At 38.5% G+C, this 18,483-nt stretch overlaps 2 protein-coding genes across 2 annotated transcripts; both read left to right on the top strand.

Moving 5' to 3' along the window:
- Positions 1-2,700: 2,700 nt before the first annotated feature.
- On the top strand, positions 2,701-4,220 carry LOC101311390. The gene has a single exon (XM_004302749.1). The coding sequence runs from the start codon at positions 2,856-2,858 to the stop codon at positions 3,849-3,851; it is 996 nt and encodes a 331-aa protein (XP_004302797.1). The 5' UTR covers positions 2,701-2,855; the 3' UTR covers positions 3,852-4,220.
- A 7,089-nt stretch (positions 4,221-11,309) lies between these two features.
- On the top strand, positions 11,310-16,350 carry LOC101298051. The gene is made up of 5 exons (XM_004305178.1): positions 11,310-11,409; positions 11,926-12,005; positions 12,207-14,195; positions 14,544-14,730; positions 15,279-16,350. Exons 1-5 carry the CDS (start codon positions 11,310-11,312, stop codon positions 15,887-15,889), a joined length of 2,967 nt encoding a protein of 988 aa, XP_004305226.1. The 3' UTR covers positions 15,890-16,350.
- The last annotated feature ends 2,133 nt before the right edge of the window (positions 16,351-18,483 follow it).

Consider the following 18,483-nt stretch of genomic DNA (forward strand, 5'->3'; position numbering starts at 1 on the left):
ACTATCATTTGAATAACGGCGTGAATTTGAGTGGAATGTATCCACTAGGTCTAAAGTTTTAAGCTCCTGGAAAATGAAGATTATACAAATCCTCTAATGGCCTACATGATATTACAAGTAAAAGATCCACATTCGCTAGATAATATTTGTCCTAGAAGTGACAATATTTGCCCCAGAAGTGGCATGGGTACCCAATTTCAAAAATGCATACATCTAAGAATGTGTGGGATCTATGAATAATAATCATCTATGACAATTTATAAATGGTAGCTACCAAAGACCATTAAAGACTGTATTAATCGATGTTATGCCACGTTTCATGATGCATGTCGACAAAGCATATTATTGGCCAAATTGGAAAAAGGCAATTCCAATGAAACTAAATATTTGAAACGTGATGAGATACTTTAACCTTTAACCCTATAGATACAAAAGAGTATTAACCACAGTGAAAGTAAATCACTATGATTTAATGTCTACAAAAAATATGGGATTATGAATCTGCCCTTATACGAATGATATTTTTCTATAAGTACAGTGTTACATGTAACTGTTACATGGACGAGAGACTTATGGCATGTTGTCATCGTATATTATGAGGGTCTTTAAATACACATTGATAAACCAAATTCCCAGAAATGAAGTGTCATTACAAGCGTATCGCTTGTCAAATCCTCAAAGGATTCAAGTACATAAATGATTCTAATGTAATTCGATCCATAAATACTTGAGAGAGCTTGAAGCTAATTCATGGAATCAAATAGTCTAAAGTTAACTCATATATACTCATTCCGTTATAGCTAACGTGATCGAAATTGCCTCAATGAGTATTATGATCGGACTACACAATCGAATTCGAATTATGATCATTACGTTGCTACATATTCTAACTTTCGAAGTTATGAATTACTTAGAGCTTATATGAGACGTATCACTACACAAAGATATTGATGTGTATGGCTGGATACGCCATGATGATGTTTCAATGTTTTAATGTCAATTAGCTTATGTTGATTAGCTATTACTTAGTGTATGAATTAGGTCATACACCTTAATGAGGTAAGACCTATTTATAATCGTCTAGCTCTAGCTGTTGTTATTACTTCAACTTTGCAGGTTTAAAATTTCATGATGAGCTCTTATATGCAAAGCACGCATGGTCTCACTTTAGTGATGGACAAATCAAACCGTTATTTATGGTGCATGAAGTTTGCAACGTTCAGGGGGAGATTCTCATCAGGGGGAGCATCCAGAAGTATGCTACCTAAAGACATATGCGCGTTGCACTCTTTTTCTTCTTCGGCCAAGGTTATTTTTCTCCCACTGGGTTTTTCTTACATGGCAAGGTTTTTAATGAGACAACATTATGCTCGTCTAATTTCATCATTCATTGGTGGACATCTAAGGGGGAGTGTTATAAATATTATAATCTATGTGGCTGTCCACGTAATTACTCATTAGTTATGTACTATGATGTAAACTCTACCTCTATATAAAAAGGCTAATGAGAATGAATGAGTAGACTTCTACCTCCTTCCAACTATTCTCTCTGTGTCTTCTCTCTATCTATTCTTTACTTTATAACACAGCAATGATAGTTTGATATTTTTTATTTTTCTCTCCTTAGTAATTATTAATTTTAATAATTTATTACTGCTGAATTAGAAAATGATGAATTTGTCCCTCAAATTTTAACGGAAAACACACAAGATAATATAAGACATAACGACATGTACATATTTTTAGTTGAGATTAGAAATTCATATACTTTTATGATTGTTTTAAAACTTGAAATACCAAAATTAAAAATAAACCATTTATCATATACATATAAAACATATACATGATTGTTCAAGTACAATGACAAATAATCGTTATACATTCGGTAGAGATCAATTTCTTCATATCTAATATTCAATTGAGTACATTGGCTGCTCGCTTATAATAATTGAAGTGTGACAAGTATAGAAAACGATGTCCATCATCGACGTAGCGTTTGAGGGGTCTTTTATTTTATTTTTATGAGTTGAGGGGTCTTTTCTTTGTGTCGATCGTACTCTACATTGATAGACCTCTTTCATCATAGATGTGTAACATTTCTGGGAGAGCAAAATAACCTGCATCTCCAGCATTTGCTTAAAAAACCTCAAACTGTGCAAGTCACGAAGAGTAAACTCTAGCCTCATTTGTGTATTACCGTAATCAAATATAAAATGAAGCCTACTATTTAAGAGTTTTGTTGTATTTGTTTATTCTATTAGTTGAGATTTGAGAACACGAACCCGTACACGCATTAGAAACTATTTGATCCATTATTGGCTTCACTTCTTCACCTTTAGATATGACATTTTTGGTACTTTGATCAGTTGTCAAACCTTTCGAAGATTAGCAAGTAGGAATCACAAGCTCACCCTACATTTTAAAAAAGCTAACACGGGTTATTGAAAGTAAAGTGCATAAAATTAAAGAAAACATATGCAAGAGATGGAGGCAAGAATAGTAGAAAATATAAGTCACAAGAGTATATATAACTAAGTTGAAATATGAAATGACAGAACCAATAATCCTAATAAACCCCACATTCCACAGAACTAATAATTTTGGGCCCAGCGAAGGTAGAGCGTTGGACGAAAGCCCACAAAGCCAGCCCCCATTTTCTAACACACCACCATTGGGCCCAATTCCCAATACCTTCGTTTTGATCGGATCAACGAGCAAAGCATATTCCTACCTCTCTCTCTCAGGGTTTTGAACTCTCCCTTTGTTTCTCCTCCAACTCCCTTCACTTCATCTCTCATTCCATCTCACCAGGGTTTTAGACCTCTTCACTCCCTAACCCTCTTCTCCCCTCATCCATGGAGTCCCTCTCTAAACTCAACCTCCGCCACCAACCCCTCCACCTCTCCATCAATCCCCACCGTCCATCTTCCCTCATCCCCATTTCCTCCTTCCGCCCCCTTCGCTCCTCCTCCTTCTCCTCCCTCAAAATCCGCGCCTCCTCCGCGGACCCACCTCACCAAGCCCCCCAAAACCCTAAACCCTCCTTCCTCCAAACCCTATCCCCTCTCGCCTGCGCCGCCGTCGCCGCCGCCGCGTTCTTCACCATGCGCTTCCACCCCACCAAACCCGCCTTCGCCGCCCCAACCTCCACGGTGGAGCCCGCGAAGGTGACGTATGAGGATGAGGAGAGACAAATTGAGGAGCAACTGAGCCGTGACCCGAACGACGTCGAGGCGCTGAGGTCTCTGATGGAGGTGAGAATCAAAGCCCACAAGCTGACCGAGGCGGTTCAGGTGCTGGACCGGTTGATCGAGGTCGAACCGGAAGACTTTGAGTGGCAGCTGTTGAAGGCCAATGTTCATACTTACATGGGTGAGTATGATTTAGCTACTAGTGAATTTGAAGACATTTTGGCCAAGGACCCTCTTCGAGTTGAGGCCTATCATGGGCTGGTGATGTCTGCGTCGCAATCGGAAGAGAAGCTGGAGCTTGTGTTGAAGAGGGTTGAGAAGGCAATGGAGGCGTGCAAGAAGCAGGGGAACACTTCGGATGTGAGGGACTTTAAGCTGTTGATTGCGCAAATTCGGGTGATGGAGGCTGAGTACAAGGATGCATTGGAGCTTTATCAAGAGCTTGTGAAGGAAGAGCCCAGGGATTTCAGGCCGTATCTGTGTCAGGGAATTATATACACTCTGTTGAGGAAGAAGAATGAGGCTGAGAAACATTTTGCGACGTTCAGGAAGCTTGTTCCCAAGAATCATCCTTACAAGGAGTACTTTGATGATAACATGTTTGCGACCAAGCTTTTTGGGGCAAAGGTGGAGAGGGAGGCGGCTGGATCGAATGTATGAGGTGAGAGGAAATCTGTTGCTGGATTTATGGTTATTGTGGTGATGGTTAGTGTGGATGCCTCGGTTTTCGGGTTAACACTTGGGCTTTATAGTGTTAGCCTTGGGAATGTAGGTAACTTAGTAGTAGTGCTATGAGTATTCAGAATGTAGAGGTATCTTGCAGATTTATCAGTGAAATTTAGTACTCTGTTGAACTAGTTTGTGTCAATTTTGAAGTTATAGATAGAAAGAATTATTTTATGATGTTCATTAAGACGTGTTGGTTTCATGCTCTTTATACTGAAAGAGCTTGTTTTTTTATATCCTTCCATACAGGAAACTGTATGGTGCATGTAGTTATTTAATGTGGGCAGTGCTTCTTTGTTGCAGAAATGGATGTGATAATCTCTACATAATGGTAAATACTTTGGATAACTGTGTTGTTTTTAAGCCCGTTACCATGAGTTACGGTTTTCAATCTTAGCTTGTTCGCTGTCATATTAAGTAATGCTAGATGTCTTAGAATCGTAGGTATAGCTTTATTACTTGGGAATTTATCAAGAAGTGCAGAGTTTGGAGATGGACCTCTGTTTTTGGCTTAAGGCTTCACCTAGTACTATAGAGGCAGACTAGTGGTAACTTTACTAGATAGTAGTGGTAGTAGTAGAAGGATAGTATTCAAAACTGCAGAGGTATGTTGCACATCAATCAGTGGAATGACAAAGGGTCAATTTCATTTATCATCATTATATTTGCTGCCCCTGTTTTCCAGTTAATACTTTAGCTCTGAGGGTAGTGGTTGTATAAGTGCTTCAACTATAGAGCTTTTGTTGCACATCAGTCGGGGAAATTTCATGTTTGCTTCCCTTCTTTTGCCTGAATATTTAAGATAAATAATTTTGGATTATATGCTGAAATAGTTTAACTTCATGTTATGGTTTCTTGTGTTCGTATTTATTGAGTATGCTTTGATTATCCATATGCATGCAGCGTCGTTCTTTATGGGTGGCGATGTTGCATAAATGGTTCCAAAGATTTGATAAACATGTTTTTGTTTTAACATTAAAATTATCAACATAAATGGTTCAGATTTTAACTTCTTATTCAAGCTCTTTTGCATATTGTGCCTACACATAAGATGCTATATTATTCTTGATTTCTATGCAATATCTTAATTTATACACATATAAGTTTCAGTCTTGTAAATTATCTGCCTAACTATCAGTAACTATCGTAATTAAAGACTTATAGTCATGATCACAGTCAAATGAGTCAATTTCACCTTTGTTCTTCAGAGATCATTCAAAGATTTAGGAGGCAGTTCACTTGTTTTAGCACTGTACTTGGTATGTGGATGTGGAATCAAGTGAATTCATTAGATAGAGATATTTGAAGTGTGAAAGCTGGTGCCAGAGTTATAAGTCAGAAAAGAATTCTGTCCGATGAACTCCAAAAACGTCTCATACACTCTGCATGTAGTTTGTTTTATGACTTTAACAATCATTAATTTTGTGTTATATACATATTCATGCACAGTACTGGTGATGTTGATACTATGGGTGTACAGATGGCCACTTTGCATATAATCTGCATAGCGTTGCATATAATTTATACCACTACATAGATATTGTGGAGGTGATGGTGTGAATATGCTTGTATCGAGTGTCGACTACAATAGCAGATGGAGATGGTGATTCTTGTTATACTCTTCTCTATTGCATCACTATTTTGTAGTGTCGTTTTTGCTCTTTGTATACTTGTCACTTTCTAGCTTAATTGATCTTCCAATACCTGGCATTTTATTTGTTACTTTATGTAAGCGGTAGACAGAACTGGACCTGTAAATGAGAACTTTTGTAACTTTGTAGCGACTGGTCCAATGATCAAAGTAGATGTTAAACATGAATTGTGTTATATGAGTAGCAATTTTGCTGTCAGGGGAGCAGTGTAGTACTTTGAAGTTTTCCAATGTACAAAGTCTGAATGCACATTCTGATACCCAAATAAGCAGTTGCATAGAATCATTTTCTCAGTGATAAGCTTGGACCTTTGCCAATGTTTATGCTTAGTTGCTTACGCTTCTTGCTTTGTTCCCACTACCTTTGCTGTGTGCTGGTTGTTTGCTTGAAAAGAGTCCTTTAGTACAGGTATCTCTTGCTGTTGTCCTTGCCAGTCTAGGCAAGTTTCAGATGGTGATCAAATCTCTGCAATAAGGTTACTTATGTGACGATCTTAAATGGGCAGGAAGACCGAAGACTAGTGATGAAACTTGATAATAGAAGGGGTTCTGAATTTTGGGTAAAGCACAGTTTGGCCATGCTAAGCAAGTCCAATTTAGCGGTCCAATTCTTCTACCCCTTACAAAATCTTTCAGTTCTTACACCGGAATCGATCAAACGGTTAAATGTTGAACCATCATAGCTTAGTTACATTTGACCATAAATTCAGTTATACTGGAATGGATGGAACTCATGAGCGATCTGTATGAACATTATGGCATTTATCGTATGATTCAATCAATTTGTATATCCCATTTTGGCATCCTCCTTGTTACTATGTTTTCAAGATCCCTTCTTGCCCGTCCCAAGTGGTAGTTGAACTTGAACCTCAACATGTGAACATTTCTTTGGAGAGAATTCTAGTCATAACTCATAAGCATCTTGTTGCTACAGAAATGTAAGAATGGTTTCAGAATGTGGTGGCCTGGGGGTACGATTGACTCATGGTCTCGTGTTTTGTTCATGAACGCTTCCTCTTCATATGTATCACAATTGAAGAGGGTTAGCGATGAAAATTCAGATTTGGTCGAGCTCTCCCATTTTGTACATAGTACTTGACAAAGATCGAAATAGTGCACAAATTTTATACATAGTACTATTTTCTCTTCTTTCTCAGTTTGAAGTGACACATGAATAGCATGGGAGCCAATAATTCCAAGCTAGGGGAGCGTCCGGGAGATCGCAATTGAAGGAAATCAAATCCTCCTGGTGTGGTGGTGGTTTCAAATATTAAAGGGGATGGACTGTGTACTGTGTTTGTCTCGTCCATGGAGGGCAGAGTCCGAAATATGAGGTCTTCTCTGCAGCTAGCCTTGGTAGTGTTTGTAATCTTCTCTCTTGGCCGGCTAGCTAGCTAGCTAGCTACGCTAGGTGCCATGGAAGGAGGCTTTTTACGGTTGTACCTGTGCCGTGAAACTTGTAAAAGAAGATGCACGGTTTATGGGTTGTGTTTGTGGGGAATTCAATGACTCTCGCGGAGGATTTTGGGTAAGGCCTCGCCGCTTCGGCCATCTTGAGATTTCCGAGTGGAAAATGAACAATTTCCTATCTCATAGAGTAGAAAGTTAAAGGAAACTAAGTCCAACAAGAACTTTCAATTTCAATGTTTGGTAATGTAATGCAAGTCAAGTTATCCGGAGAGTTGTTAAAAATTTATAATCAATGAAATCAAATGTGTTATGAGTAATAAATGTAAAAAAAAAAAAAAAGAAAAAGAAGAAGAGATGAATCATTGGAGTTTGGAATGAACAATTTTTTCTACCTAATTTACCTTCGGTTTTTCTTTTTACTATCCCAATCGCATGTAATGAACAACTTTTATTTCATGATAGTTAATTTTCGTGAACCAAATGTGTGATGAAGGGTTGGAGAATAGGGTTATGTTCTAATAAACGTTAAATGATTGACTGTTGTAGTGTACGTTATTCTGCTTTTATCAAAGAGAAAAATACATCTGAAATTGTGAAATATGCGCTACTATAGAACAATGGATCGTACCGCGACAGCAAAATTTTATCGCGTACAATTATGTTACATAAAATTACAAACAACTTGATATGATGAGACTTATATAGGCCTACCAAAGTCATGCCATGGATCTGATCTTTTGGACATGGATTTGATTTGGCATTATTCATTTTCAATTTATTAGCTGTGCAGCGAGTCATCGACTAGAGTATATGACTTTCTTTCTCCTAGCTTAACTTGCTAGGTTTCTCTACATAATACGAACGCCACAATAATTGGAGGTTTAAGGTACCAGAAAGGAGACTAATTCAGACATGACTCTATCTATTGACTATTAACCAGAGTTTGAGAAGAGATTAATCTAGATTGTTAGTTAAGAACAATGTCGTCCTAATTGAGCTTTGTGCATGCTGCCTAATTAGGGCTGCAACCTTTTGGGGTTTTGGTTATATAACCAATGCTATTGTAACATGTATAGTTCTAGACTTCTAGCTAGTAAACTTAGGCATCTAGTTTGTCAAAAAGTTTAAAGATAATCGCGGGCTAAAAGCCATAATTGTGGATTTCCACCTAATTAAATCATACTTTAGCTCAGTCAAGGTAGCTTAGCTAGTTTGCTTTCAACTTTTGCTTTCATAATTATAGAACACTCTACCAACTAGTAATTAGTAGCAACTATGAATTAGCCTGAATTAGAAGGAACACTCTACCAATCGCCCTTTTCTCTTCTTCTTCTTCTTCTTATTGATGAATTGGGTACATAACTACAAATGAATGATATGATCATATAGGGATTGTGGGGTATGAACCCTGTTGCTTTGGCATGCTTCTATGGGAAAGTATAAACCAAATTAGAAACAAGAAAAGTGAGGAGGGGAAGAGAAATGAATCAACAACCAGAGCTAGCCTTTCCTTGTCAACTAGCAGCCTAATGGTAGAGATTGGAGACAACAATGATCTTCTTTGGCTTGGGATTCCATATATGGACACTGAAATGAAGGAGCCAAGCAAATCATGCAAATTATTTATGGGGGACCAAAACTGTGGTCTGTGGGGTATCTGATCATTTCATATATGTAAGAGTAATACACACACATTGCATGTACATGCTTTATTTAATAGATTTGCATGCCTAGCTATATACAGTTATGTTATGTACCAAGTGTTTTGTATGCTAAGGCCTTAAGAAATAAGGATGTTCATAACGACTCTGTTCACTTCAATCTTTAATATGAACATGATTTTATATGAACGACGACAATGTTTGAGAAACGTTAATACATCATATCTTTGTAAATGCATATGGAATGGAAGAAGGGAAACAACAACAATAAAACTAAAACATACTCAATCAACAACCCTCACTAAACCTGGGTTGTTGATACTGTTCAACGATTGGCACTAAATAAATTACGTTATAAGCAGCTTACATATAAACTTCTTATTTATTTTGTTTTTAATTGTATCATGGTAATTTAAAAGCTTCTAATTACTGACTTAATACTTAATTCTTCGATGCATGTGAAATGTCTCAACTATGACAACATAATGTCGTCAATTTGACACTTGATTACTAGGCTACGACTATGCATTATGGATCGGAAAATTTCCTGCATGACGATCGATCATTAGGCCACTTATGACTACGTATAGACTTTCTAATTTTGTCTTGAACATAAAAGTTGGCGAGTGTTGTCTTCTAGACTACCAAACCCTTAAAAACACAGTTGCCCTTAGATTTCCATAACCCACTCCGTGTGACCTATCCACTCTACTTGACATATTTAGATATGGGTCCAAACACAATAATTTGTACCCATTTCATATTTCATGGCATATAAATAATAAATTGACATACACAAGTCCCATGATTGAAATGACAAATGTTTGCTCCTGTATCAAGAAGACAAAATGGTGGGTGTGTCAAATTACATTTTCACAAACAAAACCCACATCCACAAGAGTCTACCAAAACTCTCATATGTGTTCTTAATTTATTTCTAGGCCTACCTATACCCATCTTCTTAGCCGAACATATGCTTTCAAAATTAATGATTCCTCTCTTAGTTTGGTCTGTGACACTGTAGGTATCTTAAAGATGATAGCCACATTCATCTCCAAAACAAGAGGTTAAAAATGACAGTGGAATCCCAAGTTAACTACATTAATGAGTCACCATCTGTTACAGAAATGCATTCCTTGTTATATAGAGGATGTTTTTCAAGCTTGGTAGGATGGATGTTTTGTTATATCTGACGTATATTGGTATTAATGTAGTTTCACTAGTTAGGCCAAGTGCTCATTTTCTAAGATCTTCATTATGGAAATCTTACCCAAAGTAGTTTAAAAGGTTTTTAGCAAAGGGAAAACTCTGTTAACCATCTTGACAGTAGATAAAAGTCATACGATATATTGAGTGATTTTACATTTTCATGGTTTGAACTTCAGATAGTTTAGTTAAATTCGAAAAAAACCAATGCAAATATAATAGAGAGTGTTTGCCTTTGATTTATATGATCTATGCAGATTAACAATACAACTAATACGTTAGACATTTTGTATGTAAGTTTGTAGCACACTATTGTCGAAGACCGTTTTGTCTTTTATTTTTATAATTCACCTAAGATCACATTGTATTGTGATTCTTACTAAAAAAAAAAAAAATATTGTACTGTGATTAATGAGTATCAATCATATGACTATAACTATTAGCTACTACATCAATCTTCTAATTCCACTCTCAACTATGCAAATTTTATTTCAAATATATAATTTAAGACAAAACGATTGTTATAGATACTATATATTCATACCACAATAACTGATCACATAAAATCTCAACACGAACCAATTAGCTTCAAGATATGAATACAACTACTAGTTGTTACATCGATTCCATCCCATGCAGTGACGTAGCATACTCTCTCTAACTTTGCAAACTTGTTTTCAGAACACACATTTCGAAACGCATCGTATTAAGACAAAACGACAGTTAAAGATATCGTATCAAAACGGATCACGTAAGATTCTAAATGATCCGATTAGACTTCAACATACCAAACTACCCAATGTAGCTCGCTACTCAATCTTTCAGCTCCATCCTGAATCATTGCAGAGGTAAAAAATTACTTTCCCTTATCAGGCAAACACCGAAAGTCAAAAAACTTGCCCGAAAAACCCAAGCACACTATACAAATGAGAGCTACCCATGCCCTAACCTCCCTCACCGGACCAACCAGGACAAGTACGTGTCCGCACCCAAACCCGCCACGTAGAAAATAGGGTCAGGGTCACAGTCCAGTTGTGTACACTCTCGCCCTTAACCGTAGTCCACAGGCAGAGACAGTACCACTTGCCCCCAGACCCTTCAGCCCCTCTCTCTCTCTCTCTCTCTCTCTCTCAGTCCCATTGGTATTTGAAAGTTCAAAAACCCCTCTCACTCTCTCTCTCCTCTTTTCTCTACCCACGTCCTTCTTTTTCACACCCACTCCTCGCCATTTGCCTCCTCTCTCTCACTAACCGTCTCTCCTCCTCTTTATTACTTTCTTCTGCTTCTTTCTCTCTCTCTCTCTCTCTCTTCTTCGATCTGTGCGGTTCTGGTTTCGGCAATGGAGCTGGAAGCCTAGGGTTCCGGGACTGTGTAGTGGTTCGAGGAAGCTTCCAGACTCGGCGGAGTTTCCGATCTGCGTTTCGGAATTGTTTGATTTTGAGGTTCTCTTTTTGATGAGCGGAGATGGAGAAGTTGCGGCCAACGCGGTCCAAGCTTCCGAGCGGTTCTGAACGGCGGAGCTCCGGTGAGAGATTCGCCTCCAAAGAACGAGCTTCATCTCGAGGTCCCTGACGTCTCTCATTTTTGAATTCTGTTTAACTCACTCTGTTCGGATTTAATAAAATTCGGAAAATTTGAATTTCGTGAGTTATTTTTCGTCGGTTTTTGGTTTTATTTTAGGTATCTACCAAAGGTGAATTTGCTTTTTGCTTTCTGTGAGTAGCTTTAAATTATTTACTGTTTCTGCAATGCAGGTTATTTTTGGGAATTTATGTAAATTTTGGGAAAGTTTGTGACTTTTTTGTAGTGGTTTTGCTATGATTCCTTTGTTTCCATGATGAATTTTTTGGGGGATGATGAGCTATAATTCTATTGCTTTTTGATTTGTGATAAAAGGAACAATCAACGCAGGCCTGTGATTTCTGCTTGCTATTATCCAGACATTGCCATGTTTTCTTTGTTTTGTGTTTAGCTGATTATATGCTGGATTCTAGTTATATCGGTTGATTGATAAAGTTGAATCTTTACCACTGCTTTGGAACCATCATTTCCTGATGTTGTGTGAGGATTTTGATTCCAGGAAACAGGTTAGTTCAGAAGCAGAAGAAATTGGGCTCTGATTCGAGCTCTTGCAGTAGTGGCTCTACAGGGGAAGATCCGGTAAGCTCAATTTCGAGTTGTGTTTATTGAGTTGTAAGACTCGATTTTATTTTTGTCTTTCCTTTGTAGCATGAACGGAGTTACGATTTTGCTATGTTGAAATGGGCCATTAGTTTCTCTATTGCTGAATTTTGATTTGTATTGGTATTGAAAGAGCAATTACAGTTTACATTCCTGATCAAGTGTATTTGTCCTTTGCAGTTGACGTTTGAGTTGGGGTGGAGATCTTCAAAGCAAGCTGGTGGAGCTCCAATAAAGAAACTATTAGCTGAGGAGATGTTGAGAGAAACTGAATCGAGAAGGAGATCACCAAGTGTTATCGCCAAATTGATGGGTCTTGATGGGATGCCGCCCCAACAGCCCATCGCTCATAAACAACAAAAAGGCATTCCAGAGAATCGTCACCAGAGGACAAGATCAGCAGAGAAAGAGCACAGAAGTGGCGTGTGTTATGACCACCGGTCATCTAGGAAGAACTCAAAGGAGCAGCAGGAATTTAAGGATGTGTTTGAAGTTTTGGAGACTTCCAAGGTGGAAAGTTGTAGTTACTCATCACGAGCAGCTGCTAACACCAAGCTCAGTGATGCAGAGATGGCCTTTGTTCGACAGAAGTTCATGGATGCTAAACGACTTTCAACTGATGAGAAGCTACAAGATTCAAAGGAATTCCACGATGCCCTTGAGGTGTTGGATTCTAACAAGGATCTTCTGTTGAAATTTCTTCAGCAACCAGACTCATTGTTCACAAAGCATCTGCATGATCTGCATAGCGGTCCCCAATCCCATTGTGGCCGAGTAGCATCAATGAAGTCATCAGAAGCTCAGAAGTATGAGAAAATTGACCTTGGCTGGACATCAGCAAGAGAAAGTCCCCTAAGGAATTACTGTAAATCTCCTCAGAGGCATCGTGATTCTTTTTCCAGCTACTCTGATAGTAGACATGCTACTCGTTATTCTCTCAAGTCACAATACAGACCAGAAGCAAAACATGAAACTGCCATTACTCCTACAAGGATAGTTGTTCTGAAGCCAAACCTTGGGAAAATTCTGAATGCTACCAAAACTATTTCATCACCTTGTTCTTCTCAAGCTTCTATGTCAGTTTGCAGGAACCGCTCAGATTTTCCTAACATTGGAAATAGGGAGGTCGATGCATGGGGAAAGAAAAATTTCCCAGATAATGAGGGGCAGTCAAGGCATAAGTCTAGAGAGTCTAGAGAAGTAGCCAAGGAAATCACAAGACAAATGAGAAAGAACATTAGCATGGGTTCTGTGCAAATTTCATCATCTGGATTTAAAGGGTATGCTGGCGATGATAGTTCTTGTAGCATGTCTGAGAATGAATCAGGAAATGAATCAGAGGTGATTTCAGTAGCTTCCAAACAATTCTCTGACAGACATAACCATTCCAGGCGCTCATCAACCTGCTCTGCTGAATCTTCTGTGAGTAGAGAGGCCAAGAAGAGACTCTCAGAGAGGTGGAAAATGACTCATAAGTCTCAGGAAATAGGAGTGGCCAGCAGGGGCAACACACTTGCTGAAATGCTTGCTATCCCAGACAAAGAAATGCAAGCCGCAAAACTGGATGCCATGAAAGGTGAGGCAGGATTCAGAGATAAATTTGCCAGGGAAGATGGACCTGTAGGGTGGGGTGGACCTCTTGGTATCAGCAGTAGGGATGGCTGGAAGGATGAATGCATCAAAAGTTTATCAAGATCAAAATCCCTCCCTGCTTCTTCTGGTGCTTTTGGGAGTTATAAGACAATGCGCCGGGAAACCATACGTGATAACAGGTATCTGATACCATCAGAGGTGTTGAAGCATAAAAGAAACCAATCAGTAGAAGTTGATTTTGATCATAGAGAAAGTGGGCGCATAAACTATAGATCCAGGAATAAAAGATCGTATAGTTCTCGCTCCTTAAGTAGGGAAAGTATGGACATTTCACCTGAAACTCCCAATACTCCTGACAGAGTAAGAACAGATCCTGTAGACAAGCAATCCCAGCAGAATATGGCTGTTGTTGAGTCATCATCTGGTAATGATATAGATGCTAGTCCAGCTTCTGTAAAGTTGGTGGATTTGGATGTATCAATTTCTTCTGAAACACTTGACGCATTCCCTCCGGAATTATCAGCTCGTATGTCGGTGGAAGGTGATTCCTGTAGCAGTCACCAAGTAATTGCAGAGGTTTGTGCTTGAGTATTCTGATTGAGATTTAATTACTATACTTATAACCAAATTGTTGGAAACTTGTTGCTGCTGGAAAACATGTCAACTAAAAAACAACTAAAGTGATCCTTAAAACTGTTACTTAGGTAATTTGCCATTCCGGAGGGAAAAAAAAAACTGGTGCATTTACCCCCGCTTCTGAGATATTCTTTATTCTTGAGAATTTATCATATACCAGTCATAAAATTTGTTGATGTATCTTCATATTTTATGTCTGAATCCTGTGATTTATTGCTCAGTTGACATAGGAGTTCTAGTTTTGCATTTTAAGATTTTTTTTCTCCCTAACATTTCATTAAATTCCAGGAATCATCAACTAAACCATCTGATGACAAGTCAGTACTGTTTGAGCACTCTGTACCGGGTATAGAATCTCTTGCAAGCTCTAAAGAGGCTGATCAGCCCAGTCCGGTTTCAGTTCTGGAAGTTCCTTTTAACGATGATGTTTCATCTTCTTCCGACTGCTTTGAGACTCTCAGCGCTGACCTGCAAGGTAACTGGAAGACCACTTGTATTGATTTTCTGTTGCTAGTGATAGTTACGAACTTAAAACTGTTTCATATCAATATCCATTATATTGGTGCTAGTTTTGCATCTAGGCGTGCTTTTATTTCATATGATGATTGGAGCCTCAACAAATAAAGTAAAAGAAAATTAAACAATACCAGAAATTGCTTGATATTGTTACTTCTATTCTAGAGTAGGCAATGATACATACTATAAAAGTACTGGTTTCCAATGCTTTCTATTGAAAATAATTGCCATCCTCTATGATAGGATGGCAATTATCATCATCCTATCACAGAGGATGATAGGGAAGGGATTTTATCACCATCTTGTATCATTGGGAGTTGAAATTATGTCTGCCATCTCAGTTAGATAATCTGGAACGCTGCAATCTAATTTGGAGTTTGATAACCAACTGTGATTTTCTACCATAATTCCACATTGTGGTTGACTAATTTGCACTCGGTTTTCTTTTACTCGATTTACTTATTTCTTTTCTTTGCTTTAATATTCCATCTTGTATTCAACTTCTAGGGCTTCGGATGCAGCTTCAGCTACTCAAGTTGGAATCGGATTCATATGCAGAGGGATCCATGCTAATCTCAAGTGACGAGGATGCAGGAGAAGGATCCTCTTGGTTTCGGCATGCAGTATGTAGGGAAGAAGAGAGTTGGGAGTCTTCATACATGGCTGATATGTTAACAGAATCAGGTTTAAACAATGCCGACCATGAGACCTTCTTGGCTACATGGCACGCTACTGAGTGTCCAGTGAGTCCTCAACTATTCGAAGAGCTGGAGAAAAAGTACTGTGACAAGACTTCTTGTCCGAAATCTGAGAGAAAATTACTGTTCGACCGAATAAATTCAGGACTTCTGGAGATGTTTCAGCAATTCAGTGACCCTCACCCATGGGTTAGACCTATGAAGATAACAGTTGGCTCAAAGTGGATTAACAGAACTGCCCTCCAAGATGGTCTCCGTAAGTTGCTAGCTGGCGAAGAGAAGGCCAATGAGGAGAGTTTGGATAAACTGCTGGAAAGGGACTCGCTGTGGTTGCATTTCGGAGACTACATTGACATAATAGGTAGGGAAATAGAAAGGTCGGTGTTAGATGATTTAATTGCAGAAGTAGTGGTTATGTAGGGCAAATCAGAGCCATAGATTTCAATCAAACTTCATTTCGATCTAGAATGCTGAAAAGTATGTATATGAGGCAATGAAGTGGTAATTTCATTAGAAGGGGAATAAACAGATTAGCATAAAATGTACAATAGCATCAATCTGAGCAAGAATGTTTCATTTGCGTCTCTTGAGCAGGTAGCCGATCTCTTCAAGGCTAAATGCACAACTCAGCAAATTAGATAACAAAGACGATTCGTGATGCCGATATAACAGATTAGCAGTTAAAACACGTTAGTGTTGCTATGAAGAAAAATGGTATACATTGAACTTGAGTTTGGCCGTAGTAAACTGCAGCCACGAAGTGGAGGGATAAGTGTGGAAAATAGTCCTCTAATCCCATTGAACGGGTAGCTTCTTTTATGTCGAGTTATCCTCCCTTAAAGCATGGAATTGAAGCTCCTTAAAATGTAAAAATTGGGTCTACTTGAAGAGTCGTTGAAGTGCTAGCTGAAGACAAAGAGCCATCACCTGCTTGAACATCAACTTGGAGTGCCCTGAAAAATCAATTCTATTCCTAATCTCGGAAAATCTCATCTTGTTCCTTGGTATGCTGCAAAATGTCAAGGAAAAGTTGATGAGTACAGATTCCTATCAGGACAAAGAGAGCAACAGAAACAGAGGTTATACCTTTCCATGCAATACTTTGAAGGATGCTTCTAACCGAAAGCCTATGTTTTCTGAAAGGGAATCTGTGAGAGATGGTATCTGAAAAAGTTGATCAGCAAAAACGAGACCAGGCTCATGATAAAAAAAAAAAAACCCTATTCACCATCATCCAACAATCCGAAAACTTTATCTTTCATAAAATGTTTCTCCTATAAAGTTTATCTTTATCTTTCATTATAAACTTTATCTTTCATAAGAGTTTTGAGTAGCCCATCCTAGCTAAAGCTAACAAGATGACCAAAACAGTTTGCATGTTAAAAATTATAAGACAATCCAAAATTCTAATAGCAAATCACATATACATCCTCCAAAAAGATTTGAAACATAAATAAATCCACTTGTGTTGTTGTTAAACAAATAAGGACAGTGTTTCTGCATAATCTCGGAGGTTATGTAGAATCACGGTGGAACATGAACATGAACAAAAAACAACATGGGCAAGAGACAAGGACATATAGTGGTTCACCATGCCATCGGAGGACATGACTACGTCCACTTAAGATTCCATTATCATGGCCAATATGCCTTTAGTGTTACAAGAGCTCTCCAAAATGGAGTGAGTAGGGATCGGGAGAGAGAGCTTTCTACATATGGGAAACCTTCCTTTTATAGCTAAGGAAGGTTCTCACATATTATGTTTTCGATGTGGGACTAACTACACATATATCTTCTTATGATGCCTTCTTGTGGAGCTTGGGAGAGCACCTTCCCGATGTGGTACCGATGATCTTTTACCATGGTGAGGTAGCCCGGATGTCGGTCTATAGGAAGTATGTCGGGGGCGGGGTCCTTCATGGCCTGAAAACGGTCAACAAGGTCGTTGCTTATGCTTGCGGTATATATACTATCAACAGACAGTTTTTAACAATTAAGGACAATCTTTTCTCTGCATACCATGTGTCATGATTTAATTTACTAAACTAATCCTACACTAATTAAATATGTTTTTAGAAGAGAAAAGTCTCTCATTTTGAGATTTTTCAGTAAATAGAATACAGTAACATGTTTTCAATAACTTAGTGTAGTAGCAGTTAATTCTAGTAGAAATAGTAGCAGAGGTTAACATTCCAGTAAAAATAGTAGCAGGGATTAACATCCCAATAGAAGTAGTAGCAGGGGTTAACAACCCAATAGTAGCACAAGTATGCTTCGGCAATCCTCTAGTTTTGTCGAGACCTATGTTTAGGTCTTGCTGCTACTGTATATTGTCATGACGTTCAGATCTTGCTGCTACTGTGTATGGTCATGTCTTGCTGCTAATGTATATTGTCATGATGGTCAGACATTGCGGCTACTGTGTATGGTCATGTCTTGCTGCTACTATATATTGTCATGACGGTCAGATCTTACTACTACTGTTCATTGTTAGGTCTTGTTGTTACTGTATATGGTCAAGTCTTGCTACTATTGCATGTATATTGTCAGATCTTGCTGCTACTGTATATTTTCAGATCTTGCTGCTATTGTATATTGTCAGATCTTGCTGCTATTGTGACAGTCAATTCTTTTGGCTGTTGTATATGGTCAAGTCTTGCTGCTATTGTATATTGTCAGATCTTGCTGCTACTGTATATTGTCAGATCTTGCTGCTACTGCTCTCATGACTGTCAGATCTTGCTGGTACTGCTATCATTTCGGTGTTTAACTTGGGTTTCTCATTCAATTTGCAGTTGCAGATGAATATAATGTGGGTTTTTTGAAAATCTGAAACTTGTGGATGAGAGATTGGATAGTGTTTTTATTAGCGTTGGTTATGCGAAAATCGTGCTGCAGGACTCGATCTGAGTCGTCGACCTACCCACCGGAGCACTGCAACGCAACGATGACGGTTTAGATCAAGAGAGAGAGAGAGAGAGAGAGAGAGAGAGAGAGAGAGAGAGAGNGANAGA

Source organism: Fragaria vesca, linkage group LG6 (assembly GCF_000184155.1).
Source record: "Fragaria vesca subsp. vesca linkage group LG6, FraVesHawaii_1.0, whole genome shotgun sequence".
Classification (NCBI taxonomy): domain Eukaryota; kingdom Viridiplantae; phylum Streptophyta; class Magnoliopsida; order Rosales; family Rosaceae; genus Fragaria; species Fragaria vesca.

Excerpts from the sequence above, each read along its gene's own strand:
- LOC101311390 (XM_004302749.1), top strand. The coding sequence starts at position 2,856 with ATGGAGTCCCTCTCTAAACTCAACCTCCGCCACCAACCCCTCCACCTC.
- LOC101298051 (XM_004305178.1), top strand. The coding sequence starts at position 11,310 with ATGGAGAAGTTGCGGCCAACGCGGTCCAAGCTTCCGAGCGGTTCTGAA. Across the intron at positions 11,410-11,925 it reads AGAACGAGCTTCATCTCGAG|GAAACAGGTTAGTTCAGAAG; the intron begins GTCCCTGACGTC and ends TTTTGATTCCAG. Across the intron at positions 14,196-14,543 it reads GTCACCAAGTAATTGCAGAG|GAATCATCAACTAAACCATC; the intron begins GTTTGTGCTTGA and ends ATTAAATTCCAG.